This window comes from Geotrypetes seraphini, chromosome 3 (genome assembly GCF_902459505.1).
Source record: "Geotrypetes seraphini chromosome 3, aGeoSer1.1, whole genome shotgun sequence".
NCBI lineage: Eukaryota > Metazoa > Chordata > Amphibia > Gymnophiona > Dermophiidae > Geotrypetes > Geotrypetes seraphini.
In genome coordinates, this window is record NC_047086.1 from 192,670,763 (window position 1) to 192,697,051 (window position 26,289).

Consider the following 26,289-nt stretch of genomic DNA (forward strand, 5'->3'; position numbering starts at 1 on the left):
GTCAATTTATCAAGACAAGAGGGAAAAAATAATCAATCAATGGAAGCATCTGCTAAGATGTGTGATGCCTACAAGGCATATTTTGGCATGCCGGTTGGGGATCAAGACAAACCTTAGGCCCCTCACTTCATATGTGAGCACTGCCAAAAAATTCTGGAAGGTAAAACAATTTTGTTCCTCACTAGGATGGCAGAATTTTCTGCCATGGAATTTCTTAGAATGTTTAATTTTAAAAAAATATTTACATTTTAAAATTTTCTATGTTGTTTGAAAATATATCATGATGAACTATGTTGTGAAAAACTTATACACATTAGACATAGGTGAAATAAATTTAGTGTGTTCATTACCACAATTTCATTTTGTTCTTCTTCAGGATGGTACAGAGGGGAAAGGAGAGCGGGAATGGGACAATTCAGTCGTTTCACCACAGCCAGTTCAGCACGGCCCTTTCAACACAGGCTGTTTCATCTCTTAATATTAAGACACCCTCTTAAAGTCAACCTTTTACCCCAGAAGTCTTCCCTCTGGACAACTTTCTGTTCCAATATAAAGGGAAACCTTACGATGCGCCTGATTGGTTTGTGATAATGCTCCCCCCCTTCAAACCTTGAAGTCATCATATGATGCAGAGGCAGTAAAAGAAGACCACAGGTGAGTGAAGAACATGGAAATAAGCACTAGTGGGGGGAGGAAGCCATGTGTCCTCTTTTTTTGGCTTCACAAATATGGTAAACCTAGACAGATACAAGCACATACACACATACCTGTGCTACAGTAACTTAAATCTACTTGCTATGGTCTCTTTCCTCTTAGAACTACCCTACCTGGTTTATCTTGCAGGTGCACTATGTACCTATCTCATATATCTGATGTAGGGTTACATGTCCGGGGGTCCGGATGGCTTTTCAAAACCCAGCACTTTGTCCAGGTTTTGAAAAGCTTACATTGGCATCATCACGTCATACTAGTGCATGTGCAGTTGTCCTCCCGACAAGCTGAGTGGACGGGGCAGGGCTGGGGACTCTAGATCCCGGGTCAAAAGAACGCTGCAAACTGCCAAAGCGTTCTTTTGACCCGGGCAATACGCAAGCTTTTGATATGATCGAGAGCATCTTTTGGGGTTTTTTACTAGTACAGTGGCGCCATCTACTGGATTTTATCTACATGCCCGTGAGGAAGGCTTTTTTAAGCCGAAACATGGACCATGCTGGGGTCCAGCACAGAAAGGATTTAAGGACTCTCTGTGAAGCTTGCCTTATGTTTTAGTCATTTATATATGTTTGCAATAAATTGATTGTTTCTGCGGCTGATGTGTGGTGTCCCTTCCCCATTTTTTATGCCTTGTATTTCCACACGTGGGGTTGTGCTTTCTTTTTTGTGGTAGAGTCATCCATCTGAAACTCTGGGAATTAAACCAGTCTATCGGAGGCCTCCGAGCACAGTGCACAATCACTGAAAAGCAGTGGCCAGAGGAGATCACATGACACTGTAGAAACAATCAGCTTTTATTCTAGAAAGGAGCATTGTAAAAGGAATACAGAATCATTCACCACTAGCACTGCATTGTTTAGGGAATGGAAGCTTGCACGGATTTTGCCTGTGCGGTCCCTGTGAGGCTGTGTAAGTGTGTGAGAGAGGCTTGTACTGTTGCTGCCTGTGCTGTACCCATTCTGTGGTAGGGCTGCGTGTGTCAAGCTGAACCTTTTTTTTACAATGAGCAGTGTGTGAGGGAGAGGATACGATGCTACTGCAGACTCTATGTGACCTGACCTGTCCAGATCTATGGAAGTGAAACATTAAAAATCAAAGGCCTATGGAGACAATTGGACAGTTACGGAAACATCAACTGTTCCCTCCCTTTCCCACCTGCTTCCTGTAAGGTCTCAGGGGAGGGAGATGTTTAAGAAAGCAGAGTTTGGTGCAGCTCCAGTATGTGCTTAGACACAACGGAGAACTTTTTGCCTTGTAACAAACTTCCTTCCCCTTAACAGCAATAACTCTTCCAGTAGCACTTCCATGCAATCAGTGTGTGAGTGGGGAACAAAGGAGTTGTTATGGCCAGTGGGGCAGTGCCTGTATTAGGTGTGTCTGTGTGTCAATATGACAAAATACAGCATAGGCCCAATGTATTAACACCACCAGACAAATAATAGCGGTATAATACATTAACACAAACATATTCATAGTGCACTTGTTCATATTGGTATTATCCAAACAGAGAAAGAAGGCTGTCCTCTTCTAGGGCTCCTTCACTGATAGGATTTAGCAGTATCCAATCCATCAAAGCTGGAAAGCTATTTATTTTCAGCTAAATAATACAGGCGTCATACAGCTGTACATGGTACTACAGGAGCCAACTTTTCAGAATTATTATCCAGCCCCACCCCCACAAAGCCTCCTCTCTTCTTCCGGACAAGCTCCAGCCGCATCTGGAAGACCTGGAACATATACAGATGTACGTGACATCATCCGCACATACTCAGAGGCCTACCAGATGCCGCCGGAGCTCTTCGGGGTTTTCCAAAACCCGGACAAATGCCAGATTTTGGAAAGTCCGACTGGGAGCCCGATCAGTCCTCTAAAAAGAGGACATGCCGGGATTTTTCAGACGTCTGGTAACCCTATGCTAATCCCATTATAAGTTATCCCTCCACAGGCAAAATCAAGGCGTTTGCTCAATATTGGAGGTGCTCAAGCACTCACAGTACCCATAGAGCTGGCTACTATGCATGGTACACACTGCTGGTCTGGTCCTTTTAGTCAAAGGTTGGTAATAGAAATGGGGACCCGTCAAAAGCGCGCTAGACATTGGTGCACCGACAATCCCGCAGCAACAATTGTGTGCAGGACAGATACGCGCCGCCTTTCAGGCCTTCCCGTTTGCGCTGTGAGGGGTGTGGGGGGGAATCCCCCCACTAAACTTACAAGTCTTCATGCTCCCGAAGAGCAAAAATGGGAAGGACAATGGGAGTTTTCAGTGTACTGGAGGGGATTCCCCCCAATCTCCAAATGGGAGCACAAGAACCCCCACCCCCACTCACAGCACAAACAGGAAGGCCTCAAAGTGGCAGAAGCAGCAGCGCGCATATGTCCTGCCCGTAAATATTGCCACCAATATCCGGCGCGCTTTTGACAGTGTACCATAGAAACATAGAAATATTGTGGCAGATAAAGGCCAAATGGCCCATCTAGTCTGACCATCCACAGCATCCACTATCTCCTCCTCTCCCTAAGGGATCTCATGTGCCTATCCCATGCTTTCTAGAATTCAGGCACAGTCTTTATCTCCACCACTTCTACCGGGAGCCTATTCCAAGCATCTACCACCCTTTCTGTAAAAAACAGTATTTCCTTAGGTTATTCCCGAGCCTTTCACCTCTTAACTTCATCCCATGCCCTCTCACTATGGAGTTTCCTTTCTTTTTTTTTTTTTTTTTAGTTCAATGTTTTTTATTAATGTTTGTGAAAAGTTACAGTCCAAGTACAGGTCCAAATACACGTTTAAAATACATGTTCAAAATCAGGACATCAAGTCTAAAGCACTTAATATAGTACAACTTCAATTGCAATTAACTATAGTCGTGTCAAAACTTTTTAAGAAGTTCATAATACTTGAACCGCCAATAAGAGAACAAGAAGAAAAGAGAGAAAAGGAGGGAAGAAAAAGGAAAGAAAAGAATGGAGGAAGGAAGACAAGAAGAGGAAGAAGGAGACAGGAGTGTCTATGAAACAGAACGAACATAAAAATCTAAGAATTTCCAGGGAGAATTACATCGTACCATGTTCATAGAAAGGCGAGCAATGTTTTTCTTCTCATATGCATATGATTCATATTTATGGTACATGCTCAAAGAATTCCACCAAAAAGTATAGTCCAATAAGGAAGAGGATTTCCAGTTTTTTAAGATATGCATAATGGCAGTCACAAACATAGTATCTATGAGTTTGGGAGGACAGTTTGACAAAGTAAAACATGGGTGTTGAGAACGAAGAATAATAATGTCTAAGGAAATTTCATCCGAGCAGTTGGTGATACGTTTTATAGTGACCCAAATGCGAGCCCAGAAGGATCGAACTGGAGTACAGTGGAAAAGCATATGATCCAAGGTTCCGGTCTCTTTCATACAGTTCCAGCATACAGAGTCTTGTTTGAGGTTAGCCTTCCACATCCTAAAAGGAGTCCATACTGCATTCCACATGACGAAGAACATTGACTGTGAAACTCTGGAGGACAGGAGAGGACGGTTTGTCGAAGACCAAAAGAGATCCCAGTCAACATCCGTAAGAGGGGTCGTTAGCATGGATTCCCAGTGTTTCATAGAATTGGAAGAAAAAATAAAGGAATTGTCTCTTAGTATGCTGTAAAATAAGGAGATTGCTTTACCATTTAGTATAGCCAGTGAAGACCAGTGGCGTATAGTGTGGATGGATGATTCAAAGTCAAATCGTAGAGACAAAGAAGACAACGCTCCAGTGAGAATAAGCCATTGAGAAGCTGTAGAGTGGGGTAGCGAGTAAGTGGAGCAGAGTATGTTAAAGGGAACAATGGAGGATTGATTAATTATTTGATGAGGAAACCACAACCCAGACCTCTGCCAACGTTTCCATGAGATTGATTTTCCATTATGTTGGAGTTTGGGATTATTCCAGATACACATGAATGGACTGTCTTTAATTGAAATTTCTGCGATTGCATCTAATAGATGAAGGGCATGCTGTGTTGCACTCAACAGAGAGTATCCCCTCAAATTTCGAGGAACAGGTATAGTTGCCAAACAGGAAACATGTAATGGTGTACAGAGAAAGCGCTCCATTTCAAACCAGGTTGGAGGATCTTGGGGACAAGGGTCAGTGATCCAATATGCTCCGTATTTGGCCAATGATGCTACATAATAAAAATAAAAATCAGGTAGGTTTAAACCGCCATGTATTCTGGAGGCTTTTAATTTAGTGAGTGCGATACGGGGCTTTTTCTTATTCCAAACAAATTCAGAAATTTTTTTATCCAGCCATTGAAAAAATGTCTTCCTACATAAAGATGGGAGCATCGAAAGGGTGTAATTTATCTGTGGGGCGAGAGTCATTTTGATGGAAGCAATCCTGCCCCACCAAGACAAATAGAGTGGGGACCATCGGGATGTCGTGTTCAAAACTAAATTTTTAATTTTAGTCAGGTTGAGATCTTGAGCATAAATTGGATCTTTATGTATTAAGACACCCAGGTACTTCACAGCCCCACGTGACCAAGGGAAGGGGAATTGAGCGAGATCCGATGGAGAGATATGATCGTTAAGAGGGAAGATTTCTGATTTTTCCCAATTAACTGAGTATCCAGAGAGCAGGGAGTATTGAGAGACAATGTCAACAAGAGCAGGAAGGGAATTAGTAGGGTCTCAGATGAAGAGGAGAACATCATCGGCATAGGCCGCTAACTTGACGTGACGAGAGGAAGTGGAAATGCCTTTAATTAAGGGACATTGACGAATGGCCGAAAGGAGTGGTTCTAGAGCTAAATTAAATAATAGGGGAGAAAGTGGGCATCCTTGACGAGTACCTCTATGAAGTGGAAACTTATTAGAAAGAGAATTGTTGATTAGAATGCGAGCTGTGGGTTGTCGGTACAAGGTTTCAACCCATGACGTAAAGGAGGTACCAAAATTGTACCACTTCATGATTCGAAAGAGAAAAGGCCATTCAACGCGGTCGAAGGCCTTTTCAGCATCAATAGCAAGGCCAATTACAGGATCCGGGAGGGTTTTAGCGTGGGCATTAATGTGGTGAAAAAGACGTAAATTATCACCGATAAATCTCTGCTTAATAAATCCTACTTGATCCTTATGGATTAGAGAAGGGATCGCTTTATTAAGTCTCAGGGAAAGGAGTTTTGCCATAATTTTATAATCTAAGTTAAGAAGAGAGATGGGGCGAAAGTTTTTAACCAAAGTGGGATCCCTGTCAGGTTTGGGAATAACCACAATAGTGGCCTCGGTAAAATTAAATTGTTTTTCTGGGGTAGAATGAAGAAATTCGTAATAAGTATGCAGATAAGGGGCCAGGAGAGTCCGAAATTGTTTAAAGAATTCATTAGTGAAGCCATCTGGGCCTGGTGCTTTGCCGTTAGGCAGAGATAAAATTGCTGCTTCTATTTCAGGTATAGTAATAGGAGAGTCTAATTCCAATTTTACAGATTCTGATAAAGATGGGTGAACCAAGGGAGCTAGGAAAGAATCTATCTCAGAGTCAGAGACTAAGTGTTCGGATTTATACAAAGTGGTATAGAATTGTTCAAATTGGGAGGAAATCAGAGATTTAGTCTTAACCATCAGCCCCGATGAGTCTTGAACAGCTGTAATATGCAAGCGTTTAGATTTAGTTTTAAGATATCTGGCCAGTGGACGACCCATCAAATTGTCACCTAAGTAGTGGCCCGAGGTTGAAATAAAAATGTCTCTCCTAGCGTTATGGGACATCAAGGTGTTATATTCATATTTAAGGTTTTGGATACGCTGATGCATGGCCGGATCATATAAGTGATCAGACATATGTTGTAATTCTAACATTTTAATAGAGGATTCCAATTCCTTCTCTTTCTGCATGGATTTTTTCTTTTTCCAGGATGAAATTTTGATTAATTCACCTCTAAGGGTAGCTTTGTACGCCTCCCAAACAATGGCAGGACAAACCTCAGGATCTTTAGAGTTAAGTTCAAAGAATTCGGTGGTAATTGATTTTATTTTTTCAGCTATTTCCGTATCTAAAAGTAAAGTGTTATTCAGTCTCCAAGAAGGAGAATCTTTGCGGGGTGCCGAGAGAAGTAGATGTAGAGAAATGGGTGCATGATCTGTGAGAGAGATCGGGTGAATAATGGTGTTTGTGAGGTCATGAGTTAGGGAGGAGGATAGAAGAAAAAAGTCTATTCTTGTATATGTATTATGCGGCGGTGAAAAGTGAGAATACTCCCTACCCTTCGGATTGAGCAATCGCCAGGGGTCCACTAGCGAATAGGTGTCTTTAAGGGCCTGTAGGGCTGCGAAGGACCTGGATTTTGTAACTCTTTATTTAACCACTGCGATACAAGCACAACAGGTACACCTGTACAGCAAAACCATACATTCTGGAATACAGTGTATACATTAGATTCCCCATGTCCCATTCCCAACCCACCCCTCCCCTTCCCCCCCCCAACCCCCCTGACCCTCTAAATTACCCATCTCCCGATATCATCTAGTTCCCCCCCCCCACATGAAACATCCAAAAGGAAGAAGTAACATAACAGAATCCTAATATGCAAAAGAGGCAATGGAGGTCCCCCGTCAGGGATGCACCATCTAAGCATGTAATACAAATTACTCAGAGTTTCCCTCCATCTCTAGGAACCTTCCCCATAGGTCCTCAAACTGTCGCCTTTGGCGGGTAAGTAGAGCCGACAGCCTAAATTTCTCACATACCCATCCTAATTTCACTCGCATCATCGCTACCGTAGGTATCGTGGGGCTCTTCCATAGTGATGCCAGCACCAGTCTAGCAGCTGTAAAAGCCAGTCTAGCTAACTTGTCCTGCGTAGCCTCCACTGTCCCTGGGAGTACCCCCAGCAAAGCCGCCTCCGCTCCAAATGGCAATCGACATTGCAAGAGGCACCCCACATAACGGAACACCTGAGTCCAATAATCCACAAGACGAGGACACTCCCACCACATATGAATGAATGTACCCCTCAGGCCACACCCTCTCCAGCACTCCCCTGCACATGAGGTACCCATCTTTGCAAGCACCACAGGAGTAACATACCATCTCACAAGGAGCTTAAGAGCGTTTTCTACCAATTGTGGAGCCACCGCCACATGATGTATTCTTAATGCTATTTGTTCCCATTCCTCAATCGTATAGGTGTGCCCTAAGTCTACCTCCCACGCCCTCATATATGTGGTCTTCCGATCAGGGTCGGCAAGCAGTAAGCGATATAATTGTGAGATGCAGCCCCGACGCACTGGGTCCCCCAACATTAACTCAAACCTCGAGCACTTATATGCTGTAGGGTCCCCCGCTTTAATACGCATAATATAATCCTTCACCTGTAGATAGGGGAATATATCACGCTGCTCCAAATGGAAAGAGGCTTGGACCTCAGGAAACCCACGAATACGTTCCCCCTCCAACAGTTGGCCAAACCATCTCAGCCCACCTCGCTCCCATCTACAAAAGACTCCACCCTCCCTACCCGGAACAAAATCCTCTGCATACCTAATAGGCAAAAAATGTAGGCCCTGCATCCTACCCACCAGTTTTCTACCCGCCCCCTTCCAGACCCGTAGCGTCCATCTTATAAAAGGATTAGAAATAGAAGCAATATCCGTCTCCCTCAAGCCCACCCACGGTAGATAAGACAGAGCCGGTATGCCCCTAGGATCTCCCAAGAGACCCTGTTCCACCTGAACCCACAATTTAGCTGGATCCGCATGCCAATCCACAACCGCCCTAAGCTGCGCCGCCCTGTAGTATAGTTCCAGATTGGGTAACCCCAGTCCTCCCTCCTCCTTAAATTTGAACATAGCATATCTCGCCACCCGAGGACGCCTACCCTTCCATATAAATTGCAAAAGGGACCTATGCCAGCGCGTAAAGCAAGCTTTAGGGACTTCAACCGGAAGCACTTGAAAGAGATAAAGAAATCTGGGCAGGACCATCATACGTACCACCTCCATTCTGCCCATCCAGGAAAGGTACAGAGGGTCCCATCTATCAAGATCCCTTCGCAATGTCTCTCCCAAAGGGAGATAATTAAGGCGGAACAGGGTATCCCACTCCACCCCAAGCCATATCCCCAGGTATTTAATAGGGCCTGTCACCCAACGGAAGGGTACCCCCTTTTGCAGTTCCAGGGCCTCCGCCGCTGGTACCGAAATATTCAAGATCTCCGTCTTAGACAAATTAGCTTTAAAGCCCGAAATCCGCCCATAATCCCGCATCAAATCCCGCAAAGCCAACAGCGACCTCTCCGACCCCTCCACTATGGCCAAGATATCATCCGCAAAAAGGGACAGTTTATGTTCACCCCCCTGCACCTGCACCCCCTTCACAAGCCGAGACAGACGGATGCTTTGAGCCAAAGGCTCAATCACCAAAGCAAACAGCAGAGGAGAGAGCGGGCACCCCTGTCTTGTCCCTCGATGTAGTTCAAAGGGCTTGGAATAGACCCCATTAACTTTGACACAAGCCATCGGGTTATGGTATAGCGTAAGAATCCAAGAAATGAAACGCGACCCAAATCCCATCTGGTGTAGCACCGCCTCCATAAACGTCCAATCCACCCGGTCGAACGCCTTTTCGGCATCCACCGCAACCGCCACCCAAGGAGACCCTGATCTACGGGCCGCCCACACCAAGTTCAACACCCGCCTAATACCATCCGCCGCCTGACGCCCCCCAATGAACCCCACCTGATCCGGGTGGATCAGGTGGGCCTGGTCGGTGGGTCGGAGAGGTCGCTGTTGGCTTTGCGGGATTTGATGCGGGATTATGGGCGGATTTCGGGCTTTAAAGCTAATTTGTCTAAGACGGAGATCTTGAATATTTCGGTACCAGCGGCGGAGGCCCTGGAACTGCAAAAGGGGGTACCCTTCCGTTGGGTGACAGGCCGGGTGGATCAGGTCCGGCATATGGGTCGCCATCCTATCGGCCAGAATACGGGCCAGGATTTTGGTATCAATTCCTAAGAGAGAGATAGGTCGATAGCTACCACACACAGACAAATCTTTCCCTGGCTTAGGGAGTATCGTAATCCCTGCCAAGCGCATATAGAAAGGCAAGCGCTCTCCCTCTTTCAGGGAATTAAATAATCTAGTCAATAAAGGTGCAACCAAGGGAGAAAGTTTCTTATAGAACAGCCCAGTAAACCCGTCCAGTCCGGGTGACTTACCCGGCTTCAAATGTCTAATAACGTGCAACACCTCCTCCACCGTGATATCCCCCTCCAGCCCCAGTGCATCCGAGCTAGATAGGGTAGGCAACCCTAAATCCCTCAAATAGGTTGGCTCTCCACCTCCGAGCCCTTAAGCTCTGGTGTATAAAGCTCCTGGTAAAATTCCCGAAACCGCCTTTGTATACCTACCTCATCAGTAAGTACCGTGCCATCTCGCTCCTTAATAACCAAAATATTACTCCTAGACTGCTGCAATTTGACCCTATGAGCCAAAAGCTTACTAGCCCGATTTCCCGATTCAAAATATTTAAGCTTCAACTTCTCAAGATTAAACTTAATCACCTCATCTTCCAACTTCCCAAGGGCCATTCGGGTTTCCTGAAGCCGAAGCCTCACCTGCGGGCCCCCCTGTCCCCTCTTATGTTGATCCACCAGAGTGCGGAGCGTCTCCCTGAGCTGCAGTTCCTCCTGCTGCCGGGACTTTTTCTTGTAGGCTGCTATAGAGATCAATTCCCCCCTTAACACCCCTTTTAAACTTTCCCAGATCGTCATGGGGGAGAACTGATCCACCTTATTAAACTCTAGGAAATCATAAATCCCCGTTTCCAGCTTTTGTACAATTTTCGGATCTCCCAGCAGGGTATCGTTCAATCTCCAATACGTATCTCCCCCCCGAGGTCCTCCCCATTTCAGATCCACCCAGAGCGGGGCATGGTCTGACCATCCAATGGTATCAATCTTGGTATCTATCACTTTACCCCCCCACCCTTTATCCACACATACCATATCAATGCGAGTGTATACCTCATGTACAGGGGAATAGAAAGTGTAGTCCCGACCCATCCAATGTTGAACCCGCACTTCCTCCACATTAAGGACTTCCAGAAATCTCTCCAGACATTTTCTATCCTTCTTAAGTCTATCACCCCCCTTGCCCGTGGAATCCCATTCTGGATTAAGAACCAAATTAAAATCCCCCCCCACCACCACCGGCCCCACCTTAACCGACAAGATCTTAGACAGGAGGAGGTCAAAAAAGGGACCCTGTTGAGAGTTAGGTGCATACAAATTAACCAACGTTACCCGAGTCCCATCAACAGTACCAGTCCAGATAAGCCACCTCCCTCCTTCATCCCTCCATTCCCTATCTGGGACCACCCGCAACTTGTGGGAGAACAAAATCCCCACCCCCGCCTTTTTCCGCTCCACCCTATTAGAAGCCCAAACCCTCACGGGATACTCCCGAAACTGTACAAGCTTTTCCCCAGCTTTTACAAAATGAGTTTCTTGAACAAAACAGATATCAAAACGTAGGCGCTTAACTTCTTTCAACAACAGTTGCCGCTTACGTGGCATGTTAAGCCCCTTAACATTCAAACTGCCCAATCTGAGTACATTATCCCCCCCCATCCCCAGCTAAAGACATCACTCCCATCACCTCTGCACCTCCCCCCACCTTCTCCCTTCGTAACCTAGTCCCCCCCCTCCCCGTCCCTCCCTCCCTCCTCCCCTCTCCTCCCCATCTCTCCCCACCCCCCTCCCCACCTAACCCACACTCCCATTCTCCCCACTCCCTCCAAGACTTCAAGTGACTTCACCACCCCCCCATGTCTCCTTTGTGATACCTCCCGTCCCCACATCCACACCTCATATGCACCATGACCCCCCACCAATCATTCCCCAGACCCTCACCCATACATGCCCAGTCACACTCCCAAAGTCAACACTAGATCTGCATCAAGGTCCAGGACCCAGTAGCGGTTAGTCTCGACCGCCCGCAGCCAGCCACTCAGGTGTCCGGGGCCGCAGCTGCACTCAGCTCGGCTGCCTCTCCGTCCTGTCGAGCGCTCTGCCGTCCTCTCCGTCTCTGGGGCACCGCTTTCCACTGATACCGCTCCAACTTCTGCGCCGTCACTTTGCTCAGAACAGAATCTCCCATTTTCACCAGACCCTCCTTCAGAAGTACCGCCTGCAGCTCCGCCACGGTCGTCACCCGCTTATGCACTCCATTAAAAGTAACCAGTAGACCAAACGGGAACAGCCAGCGATATCTCAAGTTGTTCTGCTTCAACACCTCCAGCAATGGGCGAAACTCCCTCCTCTTCTGCAAAGTGATGCTCGAGAGATCCTGAAATATCTCCACTTTCAAATTCTTCCAATTGATAACGCCCAAGTCTCTAGCCTTCTTCACCAGACGATCCTTATCAGGGAAATGGTGGATGCAAGCAATAATATCTCTCGGGTAATCCCCATTCTTCGGACCCAGGGTTCGGTGCGCCCTGTCCACTCTCAGGCCCCCAGAAGTGTTATCAGGGGCTCCACCATCAGCCAGCAGGAACCGGCTGAGCTCCTGCACCACTGCCACAGCGTCCCAATACTCAGCTGTTTCCGGAACTCCCCGGATCCGAACATTGTTCCGTCGGGACCTATTTTCCAGATCCTCCACCTGGGCACAGCAGTCCAGAAGATCTTTCTGGACTGCCTTCACCTGAGTTGTGAGTCCCTGAACCGACTCTTCTTGCTCTCCCAAGCGCTTTTCAGTGTCCTCCACTCTGCCCAGCAAGTCTGCAAAGTCCTGCCTTATCTCATTTACGGCCTCTTTTATTTTGCCTTTCACAGCCGCCACCTCCTCTTTAATTTCCGTAGCCCACAGTTTCAGGTCGGCTTTCGTAACTGCCGCCGCCGACCCTGCTCGCCGTAGCCTCGGGGAAGCACCGCGCTCCGATTCATCTTCCGACGCGCTGTCTCCCGACTCGCGCGCGGACAAGCCCGAGGTCCCGCGCACGTGGCGGAGGCCTCCCTGCTCACCTCCACGCTCCGACGATCTGCCGGGCTCCACTCGCTTTTTCGATGGCATCCCGCAAGCGCCCCGAGCTTCCCCCACACTCTTCCGACCTCGGGCACTCTGAATTCGGCGTCCCGCAACGGGAAAGTAATGCGCTCTGGAGGGGAGAGTCAGAGCAAAGTCTCTAACCCTCCATCTTGGATCGTGACGTCACCGGAAGAGGACCTGGATTTTGAAGGTTTACAGGACGAAGATCTATCGGTATAAACATCCTGAACTTGATTAAAGTCGCCCCCTAGTATTAAGGAGCAGGATGCATGTCCCATCAACTCCATCTGAAGATCTTGAAAAAATTCCGGATGATCTAAAACTGGAGCATAAATATTAAGAAATACAAAATCCACCGAGTGCAACGCAGCATGAATCAAACACCATCTGCCCTCTGTATCAGTTTTAGAGGAGTGAATAGTAGGAGAAAGTTTATCATTAAGAAATATTGACACTCCATTTTTTTTACGCTGAGTGGCAGGTGAGTATATATGAGTGGAGTATCCTTTAATTTGGAATTTCATAGCGGCAGCAGGTGTGAGGTGGGTCTCTTGTAGAAATATAACATCAGGGTGTTTACTGGAAACGTAATTGGTTATCTTTTTTCTTTTAATAGGGTGGTTCAAACCATTCACATTAAAAGAAAAAACATGTAGGTCAGTCATAGGTCACAAAATGTAATATTATAATACAGAAGAGACTATCCATGCTCAGAAGAAGCACAAATTCAGCATAATAATAATGAAAAAAATAAAGGACACTCCTGTCAGAAAATAGAAAAGGGAAAAACAGAGAAAGAAAAGAGAAAAAAGAGAGACAGCTAGAAATATCAGCATGTAATGCAGTCAAAATGGACTCCATTGCCATGCGTACAATATAACAATTCAAGGGTGCACCTATGGGCACAGGGAACTAGCACAGATGAGACAACTAGCAAACCTCCCACCCATATATTATCAGAAACATGAAAAAGATGTGCCTGTCAAAGAAACAGGTAAATACACTTGTAACTGTGAAGGGGAAAAAACAAATTAACCAGCAGCAGCCTTCCTCTTCAGCGCATTTTCAAAGAATCAAGGAAAGCAACTAAATCATCCGGCTCAGTATATGAAGTGGTGTGATTGTTGTAGGTGACTTTCATTCTGGCCGGGTACATCAGTCCGTATTTGGCACCTATGTCTTTAAGCTCCTGGCGGTGAGATAAAAAAGCCTTTCTTTTTAATGCTGTAGTTTTAGCCAGATCAGGCACAATGAAGAGCTTCTTGCCCTGGTAAAGCAGTTGGGGTTTGGCTTTTGCAGCTGTGAGAATCTGTAAAGTATGCTGAAATCTAAGCAGTTTGGCCACTATGGGACGAGGAGCAGTAGCATGTGCAGAGAGATGGAAGGGCACGCGGTGAGCACGTTCAATTTCCAGTGCTGGAGAGAAGGTTAGACCTAGCATTTTAGGCAGGAAATCAGACAGGAAGATAATCATATCAGAGCCCTCTGTCGATTCCGGTAGTCCAATAATCCTCAGATTGGATCTCCTGCTGCGATTAGAAAGGTCCTCAATATCTCTTTGCAGGTTGGTAATCAGTTTTGCATGTGTATTTACCATGGCTTGTGTAGACTGCAAATTCGCCGTTTTTTCTTCCAGGGCATCAAGACGGTGGCGCGCATCTACAAACTGGGAATTCAGCGCTTCTATCTCCCCTCTAATCAGTTTAGTTTCTTCGACCTGCTCCTGCACAATCGATCGGATTGATCGTGTTTCTCGAAGGAGCAGGTCAAGTGTAGCCTCCTCTCCCTTGGGCGCCATTTTCTCCGGCGTGCTCGGCGTGCTCGGATCGGGCTTAGGCCTTTTCCCCCCGAGGGGCGCGGGTGCGGCAGACTCCGATTTTGACGGTTTCGGAGGCGACATTCTGTTCCCGGGTAAAGGCAGTGCTGGTATTTGCTGCGGATTTAATTTTTATTTCCCCAAAAAGGCACTTTTTTAATATAATCGGGTGCGGTGTGGAGGAGCCGTTAACACATGCGTGCTCTCCCCGTGGAAGTTAGGCTCCGCCCCCTGGAGTTTCCTTTCTATTGACCTCAACTTGTGCTTCTCCTCTTTTCCCAGCAACCATAAAAGGGAAGGACTTAGGGGCTTCCTGATCTATAAATTTAGCAGTGCCATCCTCTCCAATACATCATGTTCAGTGTCTGTGCCAAATGACCCAAGTGTGCCAAATGATGTATGTAACTCATAGTATTCTGTAAGTTACCTGCGCTATACCCATGGTCTACCCATGCTCCTCCAATGTTTATACCCACCTTGGAGTTATGGTTTATAAAATTTAGGCATTACTTTATAGATCAGGGCCTAGGGCAATTATGCATGAAAATGGCAAGTAAAGGCAACATTAAACTGTGTATGTAGTGCATAGATCTAGGTACATACTTAGAGAAAGCCCTGAAGTCTATAAACTGTTACAAACCAAGGCTATAAACTTACAGACCTGGGGAAAGGCACTGTTTATTTTTCAGATAGGTAACATGGAATCTTGCCATTTAATGAGATCCTGCTATGTACTTGAACATATGAATAACCATACTGGGTCAGACCAATGATCTATCTAGCTTCCGACAGTAGCTAATCCAGGTCAGAAGTACCTGGCAGCAAGGGAGTAGTAAGGAGGGGGTTGATCTGCCCCAGGCGTCATCTTGGGGAGGGCGCAGGCACTAATCCTCCTCTCCGTCCCCCTGCTCCTCCCCCCCCCCACTGCCGCACATGCGCACCTATTCCATTCCCCCATACCTCTGTATTGCTCCTGGTGCGAGCAGCAACCCCAAACTTGCTGTCACGCCAGTGTCGGTTCTTCCTATGACATCATTTCATAACATCACTTAGGGGTGGCCTAAGGGATCTGGCTACACTGGTAGGCAGGCCTAAGATTCTGAATGGCCCAGGTGCCTAAGGCCCCCTCCTATGGGAGGGGCCTTAGGCACCTGGGCCAATCAATGTTGATCTTCGGTGTGGGGAGCGATTCTGGCAGGAGGGACTAGGCATACCTCCTGATGTTGATCTTCAGAGGGGTAGGGGTGGGGTTCTGACAGGAAAGACTGGGCATCCTTCCTGCCATTGATCATCGGGGGTTGACGGCAGGAGGAATTGGGCACTCCTCCTGCCGCAGACATTTTTTTGGGGGGGGAGGGCTTCAGGGGTTCCGGCAGGATGGACCGGCAGGATGGACCGGCCATCCCTCCTGCTGGCCAATGTTGCATTGAGACAGGTTCCCTGCTGCGGCTGCTAAACTGTTCACAGGAGGGAGATTCTCTTGCCGCGATCAGTTCAGCGGCCGCGTCTATTTGAAATGTAGGCCAACATTTTGCTGGCCTACATTTCAGGCACCTATCGCGGCCCTAGGAGACGCCAAGGCTGGCTAAGCTCACCTAAGGCCACTTCCAAGTGAAACCACGCCCACGCCTAGCCTTGAGCGAGCTTAAATGGCCTCCCTAGCTTCGCAAAAGCACCTACAATGTAGGCAGCCTGCCTCAGGGTGGTTTTTTTTAAACATACGTCCCAATTGGTTGGTTAGACAGCGGTAGGACGCCTACCACCGCCTGCAATTGGGACACCGTTTATAGAATTTGCCCCATAGTGACTGGCTTACTCAGAGGTCTCCATTTCCACTTTTGTCTGTATGCTTTTTTGTGGTTCCCTATTTTGTTTCAGGTGAAGGTCTGTCTGTGTTTCACATGTCTGACTGAGGTGAAGGATTCTGCTAAAATATATGTCTGTATAACAGTGCAGCTTGTTCTAGTTTCACAGTAGCAAGTATACTGGTGCTCTAGAGGACAGTCTATATTTATAACACAATTTTTCTTTTTCATAGGTGGGTCAGAGCTATTATGGTTTGGTAAGTTGTATAGGTTTTTTAAGTGTCTTTTTGCAGGGTTCTGTGTTATTTTGCAAAGAGGGAAATTCTATAAAAACGGCGCCTAAACTTAGAACATAAGAATAGCATTTCTGGGTCAGACCAGTAGATTATCATGGTGGCCAATCCAGATCACTAATACCTGGCAAACCCCAAACATTCCAGGGCAAGCAGTGGTGGCACCTAAGTTCATTGGGAAATGCCATTTTAAATGGCAATCAACATTTAATTTAAAGCGCCTACCTGCGCTACCTGGAGCTATAGCTTTAAGCCCCATAGTCTTGTCACACTCACCTGCATTATATTCTCCAATCAAAAATTGGAGCGTCAAGGATAAAGAGGCGGGGCATTTTCCGCTCTCTGTGTTCGAAGAGCCGCCATGTTTAAATTCGGAGCTCCAGTGAAAGCACACTGGGGCTCTTTTTGACAAGAAAGAGGAAAAGATTCTTGATAAGGCAAAGTATTTTAAGCATTTTCATTATGTTCTTTAGGACTAACCACCTTTATATCCTGAGGCAGCTTATGATTGGCGAAACGCTGGCCATCGTCGATGTGTGGTGTGCTTTCTATCTCTTATTTCAGATGAGTATTTTTTCATTGTGATTATAAGAGCACCAGTCACTATAGATATTTATTTCATGGTGGATCCAGATTCCTTTTTGGTTTGCATTGCACAAGGCTTTTTCTTTAGCAAAATATTAAACGAGGAAGTTTTTTATGCCAGTGATTTAACTTTACCCTGTGATAGCCTCCACTTTTTCATGACCTTTGTTGTTTGGTTGGTGGAGGAGGGGATCTGAGGCTTTTTCCTACCTTGTGGTAATTTTTGCAGTGAAAACCTTCAATGTGCTTAACCAGAGGAATCTGAATGTATCTCATGTGAATATATAGACATTTTCCAAGTAGCTCCATTTGTTTTGCATGGTGCATATGATTGCTGTTAATTTTTTGAGAGTGTGGTTTAATATTATTATTTTTCTCATTGGGCTTGTGTAGTTCAGCCTAAACCAGGAGTGTCAAAGTCCCTCCTCGAGGGCCGTAATCCAGTCGGGTTTTCAGGATTTCCCCAATGAATATGCATTGAAAGCAGTGCATGCACATAGATCTCATGCATATTCATTGGGGAAATCCTGAAAACCCGACTGGATTCCGGCCCTCGAGGACCGACTTTGACACCTGTGGCCTAAACAAAAGGCAACATAATTGCATCCTGGAGGCACCTATCAGTGCCTAAAGCCACTATAGGTATGGCTAATGACGGAAGTGGCATTAGGAGCCATAAAGCGTCTACCTAGGTGTGATTCACAGCAAAGACAGGCGCCAGAAATATAGGCCTTGAAAACCCTGGCCTACATTTCTGGCATCTATGTTTCCCGGAGGTGCGATTCTCTAAACGCCGCCGTCGCATGACTGACACACGATCAGCATCGTTTCGCTATCAGGGCCAACGTGTTTAGCCTGTTTGAAAGCAGGCTCACAGTCATCCCTTATTACACAGAATAAAAAATGCTCATTACTAGTGGTCTCAACATCCTATACCAGGGGTAGGGAACTCCGGTCCTCGAGAGCCATATGCCAGTCAGGTTTTCCCCAATGAATATGCATTGAAAGCAGTGCATGCAAATAATCTCATGCATATTCATTGGGGAAATCCTGAAAACCCGACTGGAATACGGATCTCGAGGACTGGAGTTCCCTACCCCTGTCCTATACAGTCACAACACAAACTAAAAAACTTGTCTGCTTTAAACAAAGTGTCTGGCAGTGGAAGGAGCTTGTGCTGTTCAGAAGGTGATAATCATAATTGAATATTTTTGGTATGGCACATCCTAAAAAAGATAGCTTCATTGTTAGAGAATATGACGTTCATGATTCATGGTTTGTGTTGAAATTCTAACCTGTGTCCTGTGAAGAATAGAAAATACTCTCATAAAGAAAAATTTGTTGAATGATGTTATCAATTCTTGTGCTAAATTAATATGTGTTTGGTGGGGGGAAAGGGGTATGGTGTGCAAAAAGGTCACCAATACTTAGCTTGCCCCCCTGGTGCCACCCCAAATATTTCTGTCTAGAGATACCACTGGAGGACAGAAAGCTATGATATACGCCCCAGGAGTCTATGCCTGCCTCTCTTATTTCAGACCATGCTCCATTCATCTGTCTGATAAAAATAAAGTTTCCTGCAAGATAGATCCAAGTATCCTGCATACCCATCTGATTCTGCAAAAGATTTGTGATGTCACTGGGCATTATTAAAGCTGCTGTAGGACTGGTTCTTTCCAACAGAGAGCAGTATAATCACAACAAACAGATTTATCCTTACCTGTTTCATGGTCTGTGTGAAGTCCAGATGGGGGACATTTTCTTGGAGTGGAGTCTGTAAGAAAAAAAAACATAAAACAGCAAAGGTTTTATTTGGGAAAGTCTAAAACTCTTAATTTGCTGGAGGAGGGGAGGATTTTGATGGATCATTCTATACCAGGGGTGTCCAACCTTTTGGCTTCCCTGGGCCGCATTGGCCAAAAACAAAATTTTCTGGGGCCGCGCAAACGCTGCAGCAAGACAGAGAAGGGAGCCGGCAAGACAGTAAACACCCGGGGGCAGCAGAGGAAAACACATCATTGCCCTTGACCGGGTTCCGCACAAAATACTTCACGGGGCCACAGGTTGGACGCCCCTGCTCTATACCATCATGAAGCCCAATTTTGTCTAACGAGTCTAGGTAGTGGATGTGCACAATTTCCTTTGAACGTATGTTCAGTGAATGTAGAGCCTTTTATAAAATACTTGCATGGATGCGCATGTAGACTGCACAACTGCAGCAAAAAGGCCATTTCAAAAAGGAACACAGGCCCGGATTCTGTAGATGGTGCCTAAATCGGCCGGCGCCTAGAGAAATGGTTCCAGCCGCATATCACTCATGCTTAGGCACCATTTACAGAATCGCACCAAGCAGTGCCTATGGAAAAACTTAGGCGCCAGAAATGTAGGCTAAGGTTTTACAGGCCTACATTTCAGGTGCCTAAGTTTTTCAGAATTGCGCTTAGCGATGCATAAATCACGCTCCGTCCATAAAAAAGCCCACTTAGGCATTAGGCACTGCTAAGTACCATGCGATAGGTGCCTATCTTTTATAAAATCGGGTAGGTGCAGGGTAGGATTAACTCTTTGTTGGGCCCTAGGCAAACAGGTTTGTCAGGGCCCCTCATTGTAATTTAAATATATTTTAAAGCTCCCAAAAATGGAGCCTTGAATGATTCTGACTACAGAGGAAAACTGGCAGAGGAGGAAACAGCAGATAAGAGGCCCTGCTCGCTGGCTCCTCCTGCTGACTAGAAGGAAGTACACAGGGAGTGAGGAAGAATAGACAGACCTCTGTGGTGAACAATGGCTCTGCGCCCTCCCGATTCTCCTCTCTGTGGCAGCAGCTAATGTACTAGGGCAAAACGTTGCCTCGACTTACACATTTGAGAGGGCCCCTCCTAAATATTTGGGCCCTAGGCCCATGCCTAGTTTGCCTATGCTTTAATCCTGCCCTGGGTAGGCGCCTATCACCCAATTAATTTTATTTTTATTTTTTTTAAATTATTGAAGGCTATTAAGAGGATTTTGCCAATTAAGTTAGGCCCCTAACTTTAGCAGCCCTTTAGAGAATCTGGCCTACATTCAATAAAAGAGGAGCAGCACTTGGCATTTTGAACATATAAGTGCTGAAGAGCAAATTAAGGAGCCTAGCAAAAGAAATCTCTCATTTGGGGGGTTTTAAATGCTAGATATGTAAGAACAATTGACCCTTCAATCATTGACAGAAACCCCGGGTCCAAACAAACAATTAGTTGACCTGCCTACTTTGGAGCAGGTATAAAACCTGATGTCTATATATTTTTTTAAGCTATGGGTGCATTGCAATTACAAAATCAGAAATGCATCCAGACTCATCCAGCCCTGCCAAACCATGTTCACAACAAGCCCCTTTGAAACTGTGCATGCTACAAATCTATAAGAGAAAACAGTGACTTTCTAAAATCATTATTTACACATCAAGGCCTGGATTCTGTAAGCTGCCCGTCATCGTCGTCTGTCTAAAAAATGGCTGCCAATCATGTGTCAACCACACAACAGCGCCGCTTATAGAATTGCTGCTTCGCGAAAGGTAGGCACTGGAAATGTAGGCCAGGGTTTTCAAGGCACCGTAATGCTGTATTGTTTGGGAGGGGCGGGCCCAAGAGCTCCACCCAGCAGAATCCTGCAGCACGTCTCTCTCCACTTCTGACTCCCCCAACCACCTCCTGGTCGCTGTAATTTTAAGTCTTCGGGCAGCCGCCACACAGTGTCAACTAGTGTCGCTGCAAAATGAACACTTCCAAGGCAGGCCTGCTCATTGACACAGCATAGCGGGTGCCCAAAGACTTAAAATTACAGCGACCAGAATGAGGTGGGTGGGGGAGTAGAGCCAACCGCCAATTTTTGGGGAGGCCATGGCCCTTGTGGCCTCCCCCATTCTGACACCAATGGTTTTGAGGCACAACATGTACTACTGGAACCTAACCTCTATTTTCCCATAGACTCAGCATCTCATTATTTGTGCTTTCGCAGTTCGCAAACATTTTCAGGAACCATACTACTGTGAATAACGAGAACGGACTATACTTAATTACTATACAACTGTGGCCATGCAAGCCTTCTATAATGACATCTAGTAGATGGAGAAGCGGAAAAAGAGGCAAATTGAATTCCTTGGTAAGGGGCCCTTTTACTAAAGCTTAGTGTGTACTAATTGCTATATGTCCATTCACCTATTCGGCTGCTTAGTCATTGGGCTTACAGTAGGAAGGAAAAAAGGTGGAGACAAGACCCAGGAATTGGGTTACCAGATTTCCTCATTAAAAAAAAGGACAAAAAAGGACACCTGGACCCCCCAGCCCCGCCTCCTGTCTCCTTCCCCGAGGTCTGGAGGGCCTCGCATGCGCATATGACATCATTGCGTCGGTGACTGTGCATGTGCAGAGAGCCTCTAGAGACGGCCCCGAGCTCGGGGACTTCCAAAACCCGGACAAACTGACGGGTTTTGGAAATCTCTCCGGGCACTTGGACAGTCCTCTTAAAAAAGGACATGTCCAGGTTTTCCTAGACGTCTGATAATTCTACCCAAGCAGCAAATGATAACTTAAGGGCATCATTTGTTGCCTGGGTATTGTCTCCACCTTTGTTCCTTCCCACTGTAAGCCCAATGGCTAAGCAGCTGAGTAGGTGACCTACTGTCCTACATGTGGTAGGAGGTCTCATTTTGGCAATAAAATATAGCCTTCTGTTATTCTTTTTCTAGGCCTTGGCATTTTACTAGGATCTCACTCGTATGTCCCCAGACGTCCTTGATAAGAACACTGGATGGTTAAATGTCCTAGTAAAGATATAAGACGCAGCTTCCAAAGTTTGCTGAAAGCTGTCAGATGGGTGCCACCACCAGAGCTGGACAAGAGCCTCCTCTGCACTGTACTCCATAATTACATGTCAGAGCGTCTATGTCCAAATAGTAGCCTACTAAATAGAAACCACAGTACTCGAAGAATATTTAAAAAGTGCACACATCCATGTCTACAATTATGTTTGCAATTATTTAAATTGTTCTGCTGAAATTTTTCTGAATCCCTGGGAGAAGTCACATTTGCAAAAGTGTCAGTATACAAATATACACACACACCTAAATATGCTATATTGCGAGGGACTGAATGATTTACTATTACTGATGTTGCAAATAAGCAACAGGTGATCAATGAGAGGCTAAGCCAGTTCTGGTTTTATCCCCATTGCTCCTATAGAATTAGCATCGGAAAGGCAGAAACCATGAGTCCACAGAAGTAACAGGGATAAAACCCAGACCTACAATTTCTAGTACGGAGCTTCTTAGCAACCCAACTTTCAATCTGACCATATCACATAGAAAATGCCATTGCATATACAGAACTCCATGTCCTTAAGATCAGGGCAGAATTAACCAATAGGCCAAGTAGGCACGTGCCTAGGGCCCGAAATGGTCAGGGGGGCCCCCTGAAGGAGGGCATCAACATTGTTTTTTCCAAACGGCGATGGGCCCCTCCAGCATCGATCGGCAACGCGGCCCCTCCCCCATCGACAGAAAGTAAGACAAGCAAGCAACGTGGGTAAGAAAGGCAACGGGAACTGTAATTGTGCAAGCAGTGCTGCTTGCCCAAAGCGTCCCTCTGACGCAGCTTCCTGTTTCCGCCTGGGCGCATGGTGGGATGGGGCGGGGCAGGGGGCCCAGTATACTTGGGTGCCTAGGGGCCCTCGACGAATTAATCCTGCCCTGCTTAAGATCTCATTACAGAAATTTTGCACAGCATCAAATCATTTTTTAGGATCAATGACAGAAACTAGAACCCACAAGAAACCAGTAGACAATCACATTACAGAGCCTTTCCCCCTCTAGGCTACTAGTTTAAAGCCTGGCTCAGGTGGTCTACAGGAAATAAAACAGTTCAAGCCACACCAGGCACATTCACACTGTTGTGCCAGTTGGATTTCTATGAATCTGTCAATTCAGCAGCACAGCTCTCACTTATGATAAGGATATAATCAGAGAGAGAGAGCGTACTGGGCACACTAAATGGGGTAGGTCTAGGTTCTCAAAGTCCCTCCTTGAGGGCCGCAATCCAGTCAGGTTTTCAGGATTTCCCCAATGAATATGCATTGAAAGCAGTGCATGCACATAGATCTCATGCATATTCATTGGGGAAATCCTGAAAACCCGACTGGATTGCGGCCCTCAAAGAGGGACTTTGAGACCCCTTGTCTAGGGTTACCATATGGCTCCAGAAAAAGGAGGACAGATTGAGACATCCGGGTTTTACTTCCATTTGTTTCAATAGAAGTAAAGTGTAAATGTCTCTTATCTGTCCTCCTTACTTCCATTGCTTTCAGTAGAAGTAAAACCCGGATGTCTCAATCCGTCCTCCTTTTTCTGGAGCCATATGGTAACCCTAGGTAGAACTAGACAACTAGTGTAGCACTGATCACCTTATCTGATCTGATTATCAACCCTGCATGCATGGTTTAAGAAAACAAGGAAGGAGAGCATGTGATGGACACTGTGGAAACAGGTATACTGGTGCAAACAGATGGCTGACAGCACACTATTAAAAAAAAAAAAAAAAAAGAGTTTGTAATCTTAGACAGGAACCTTTGGAGCACTGGCTTTATAGAAGGCACTAGCAAAACAGCGCTGCTCACAGCTCAACACTTTTTTTTTTAAAAAGATGAAGGACGCATTCAGGAGTCCTGCAACTCTCTTGTTTGAGCTAAGGATTTGAATTGAAGATTACTTGCCTTTCCAAGTCCAAGCACTACAGTCAGGTTCAGTAGGTGACCCCTGCCTGAGAAAGTTTACGGCGTAAAAAAGATCCTACAGCCATTTCCTACCTCAGCTATGGAACCGACTACCCACACAGATCAGGTCACTAGACTCACTAATGACCTTCCGCAGAGCAGTAAAGACCTTCCTTTTCCGCCAATCGGGCCATTAAAAACTGCCTCCTCAATATACTTCTCCTCGTGCTCTTCGCTATGACCAGTCTGGTCTCTAGAATAAGCTCTGTTATTGTCTACTGTAACCTATTTGTTGTCATGACTAGTCTGTCTTCAAACGATTGTGAATGTCTACTTGTAACCCATTCTGAGAGAATGGGATAGAAACAGAAATAAATAAATAACCCTATTCACTAACCTGTGCTAGCATGTAAATACATATTAGCCCACATTTATGCAAGTTAACACACATTATTTAACATAAGCCCTGGGGCTTAGTTAAGGGCAGACTGGATGGACTGTTCAGGTCTTTATCTGCCGTCATTTCCTATGTTATGTTACTATGATAATCAAAGCAATTTAACTCCTGCTTGATTAAATCAATTGTGCAAAGCTATGTGCTGATATTCAGAGGCAATTAATCAGGTAATACCACTAAATATTTGCATAATAATGGATGGTCTGGGGGTGGAGTCTGTGCCAGTGCCCTGATAGCTAAATGGACATATAAGATCACATACAAAGTCCTGTGTTTGCCTGGTTAGCTATCTGGGCAACAGCAATCTGATCAGACTATTGTTTTCCATCCTGATACCCCTTCCTCATGAGTTTATACACTCCCCAACACCACTTCCTGCAGGGACTCTAATCCCAAGATTTACTTTAAAGTCCCTGGTGGTTTACGGAGGTGGGTTGGGCAAGAGTGAACCCCAATTGCTCCTGCCCATGCCAGCTCCAAGTGTAAAATGGCAGCCATGACCTTTAGTGGTAGTCTCATGGTACTACCACTTGAGTCTTGACTCTTAGCAATAATCTATAATAATAAAACGCTAAGCGCGCATGCGTACTCCTAACCTGCGTGATCTGTGATCCCTATGTCTGTGGCAGGCAGGAGAGCGCATGCGCGCTACTAGCAGAGAAATTGTAAAGCGCAGACCTCCCTGCTCTCCAGCTCCTCCAGGCATTGAGCGGCAGTCCTCCATCCAGTCCACCGAAGCGGCTGTTCTGTCTGCCCTCCTGTTCAAAAAAGCTTACTGAGGATAGCGGCCAGCAGTAGTGAACCTCGCAGGCCGCTCTGCACCTCAGTAGCACATTCCCTCTGACACACCGGATCGCGTCAGAGGGAACGTGCTACCGAGGTGCATAGTGCCTGCGAGGTTCACTACTGCTGGCCACTATCCTCAGTAGACTTTCCTGAAGAGGAGGGCAGACACGAATGACTAGGAAGCCAAATGCTGGACAGGGGGAGCAGGTAAGGGGTGCTGCTGGACAGGGGGAGCAGGGAAGAGGTGCTCCTGGACAGGGGGGAGATAACAGGAAGGGAGGCCTACTGCTGGACAGGAGGAGCAGGGAAGAGGTGCTGTTAGATAGGGGGGGGTTAAAAGGAAGGGAGAAGGCCTATTGCTGGACAGGGGGAACAGGGAAGAGGTGCTGATAGTCAGTGGGGGGGGAGTGAGGTAAAAGGAAGGGAGAAGAGCTACTGCTGAACAGGGGGAGCAGACAAGGGGTGGTGGTGGACAGGCGAAGAAAGAGACAGACAGAAAGAAAGAAAGAAAGAAAGACAGACAAGACAGAAAGCGGCCAAGCAGAGAGAAAGAAAAAGAAAGAAAGACACACACACATATCTATTCTAGCACCCATTAATGTATGGGCTTAAATACTAGTACTGTAAGACTTCCACTAGAGATCATGGCCACAATTTTATACCTGGAGCCAATATAGGCAGGAGTGATTGAAGTTCATCCTGCTTGGCCTACCTCTCTAGACCACCAGGGACTTTAGAGCAGACCTGGGAGGGGGGAGCCTACAGGTGTACAGATAAAGGGTTTTTTTCAGGAGAACTGTTCTTTGGGGGTCTGGAAAGGGATCTGTTCTTGCTGCAAAAAATACCCTGATATTCAGCCACTACCCAGTTAGTTAATCAGATAGCAGGCTGAATATTGCACATGGCTGCATGCATTATGGATGCACTGGTGCAGTCAAAGGCTGGCTAGAGTCTGGAATTCAATACTGGTAAAAGGATGGGACTTGTTTACTGCTTTCTCTGTGTGGTTTACACAATCAAAGTTGTTTACATATTTTAGACAGGCACTTAT

The 26,289-nt window shown here is 46.1% G+C and overlaps 1 protein-coding gene across 2 annotated transcripts in view; it reads right to left on the bottom strand.

Annotated features, from left to right (window-relative positions):
* Positions 1 to 26,289, bottom strand: part of RAPGEF3 (Rap guanine nucleotide exchange factor 3) — a 213,606-nt gene that overhangs the window by 100,936 nt on the left and 86,381 nt on the right. For both annotated transcript variants that reach the window (XR_004538757.1, XM_033937142.1), the window contains one exon: positions 18,975 to 19,028. Coding sequence is in view for 1 of the 2 variants with exons in the window: in XM_033937142.1 (XP_033793033.1) it covers positions 18,975 to 19,028 (54 nt within the window). In the remaining variant the exon portion in view is untranslated. The remainder of the gene's footprint in view (positions 1 to 18,974; positions 19,029 to 26,289) is intronic.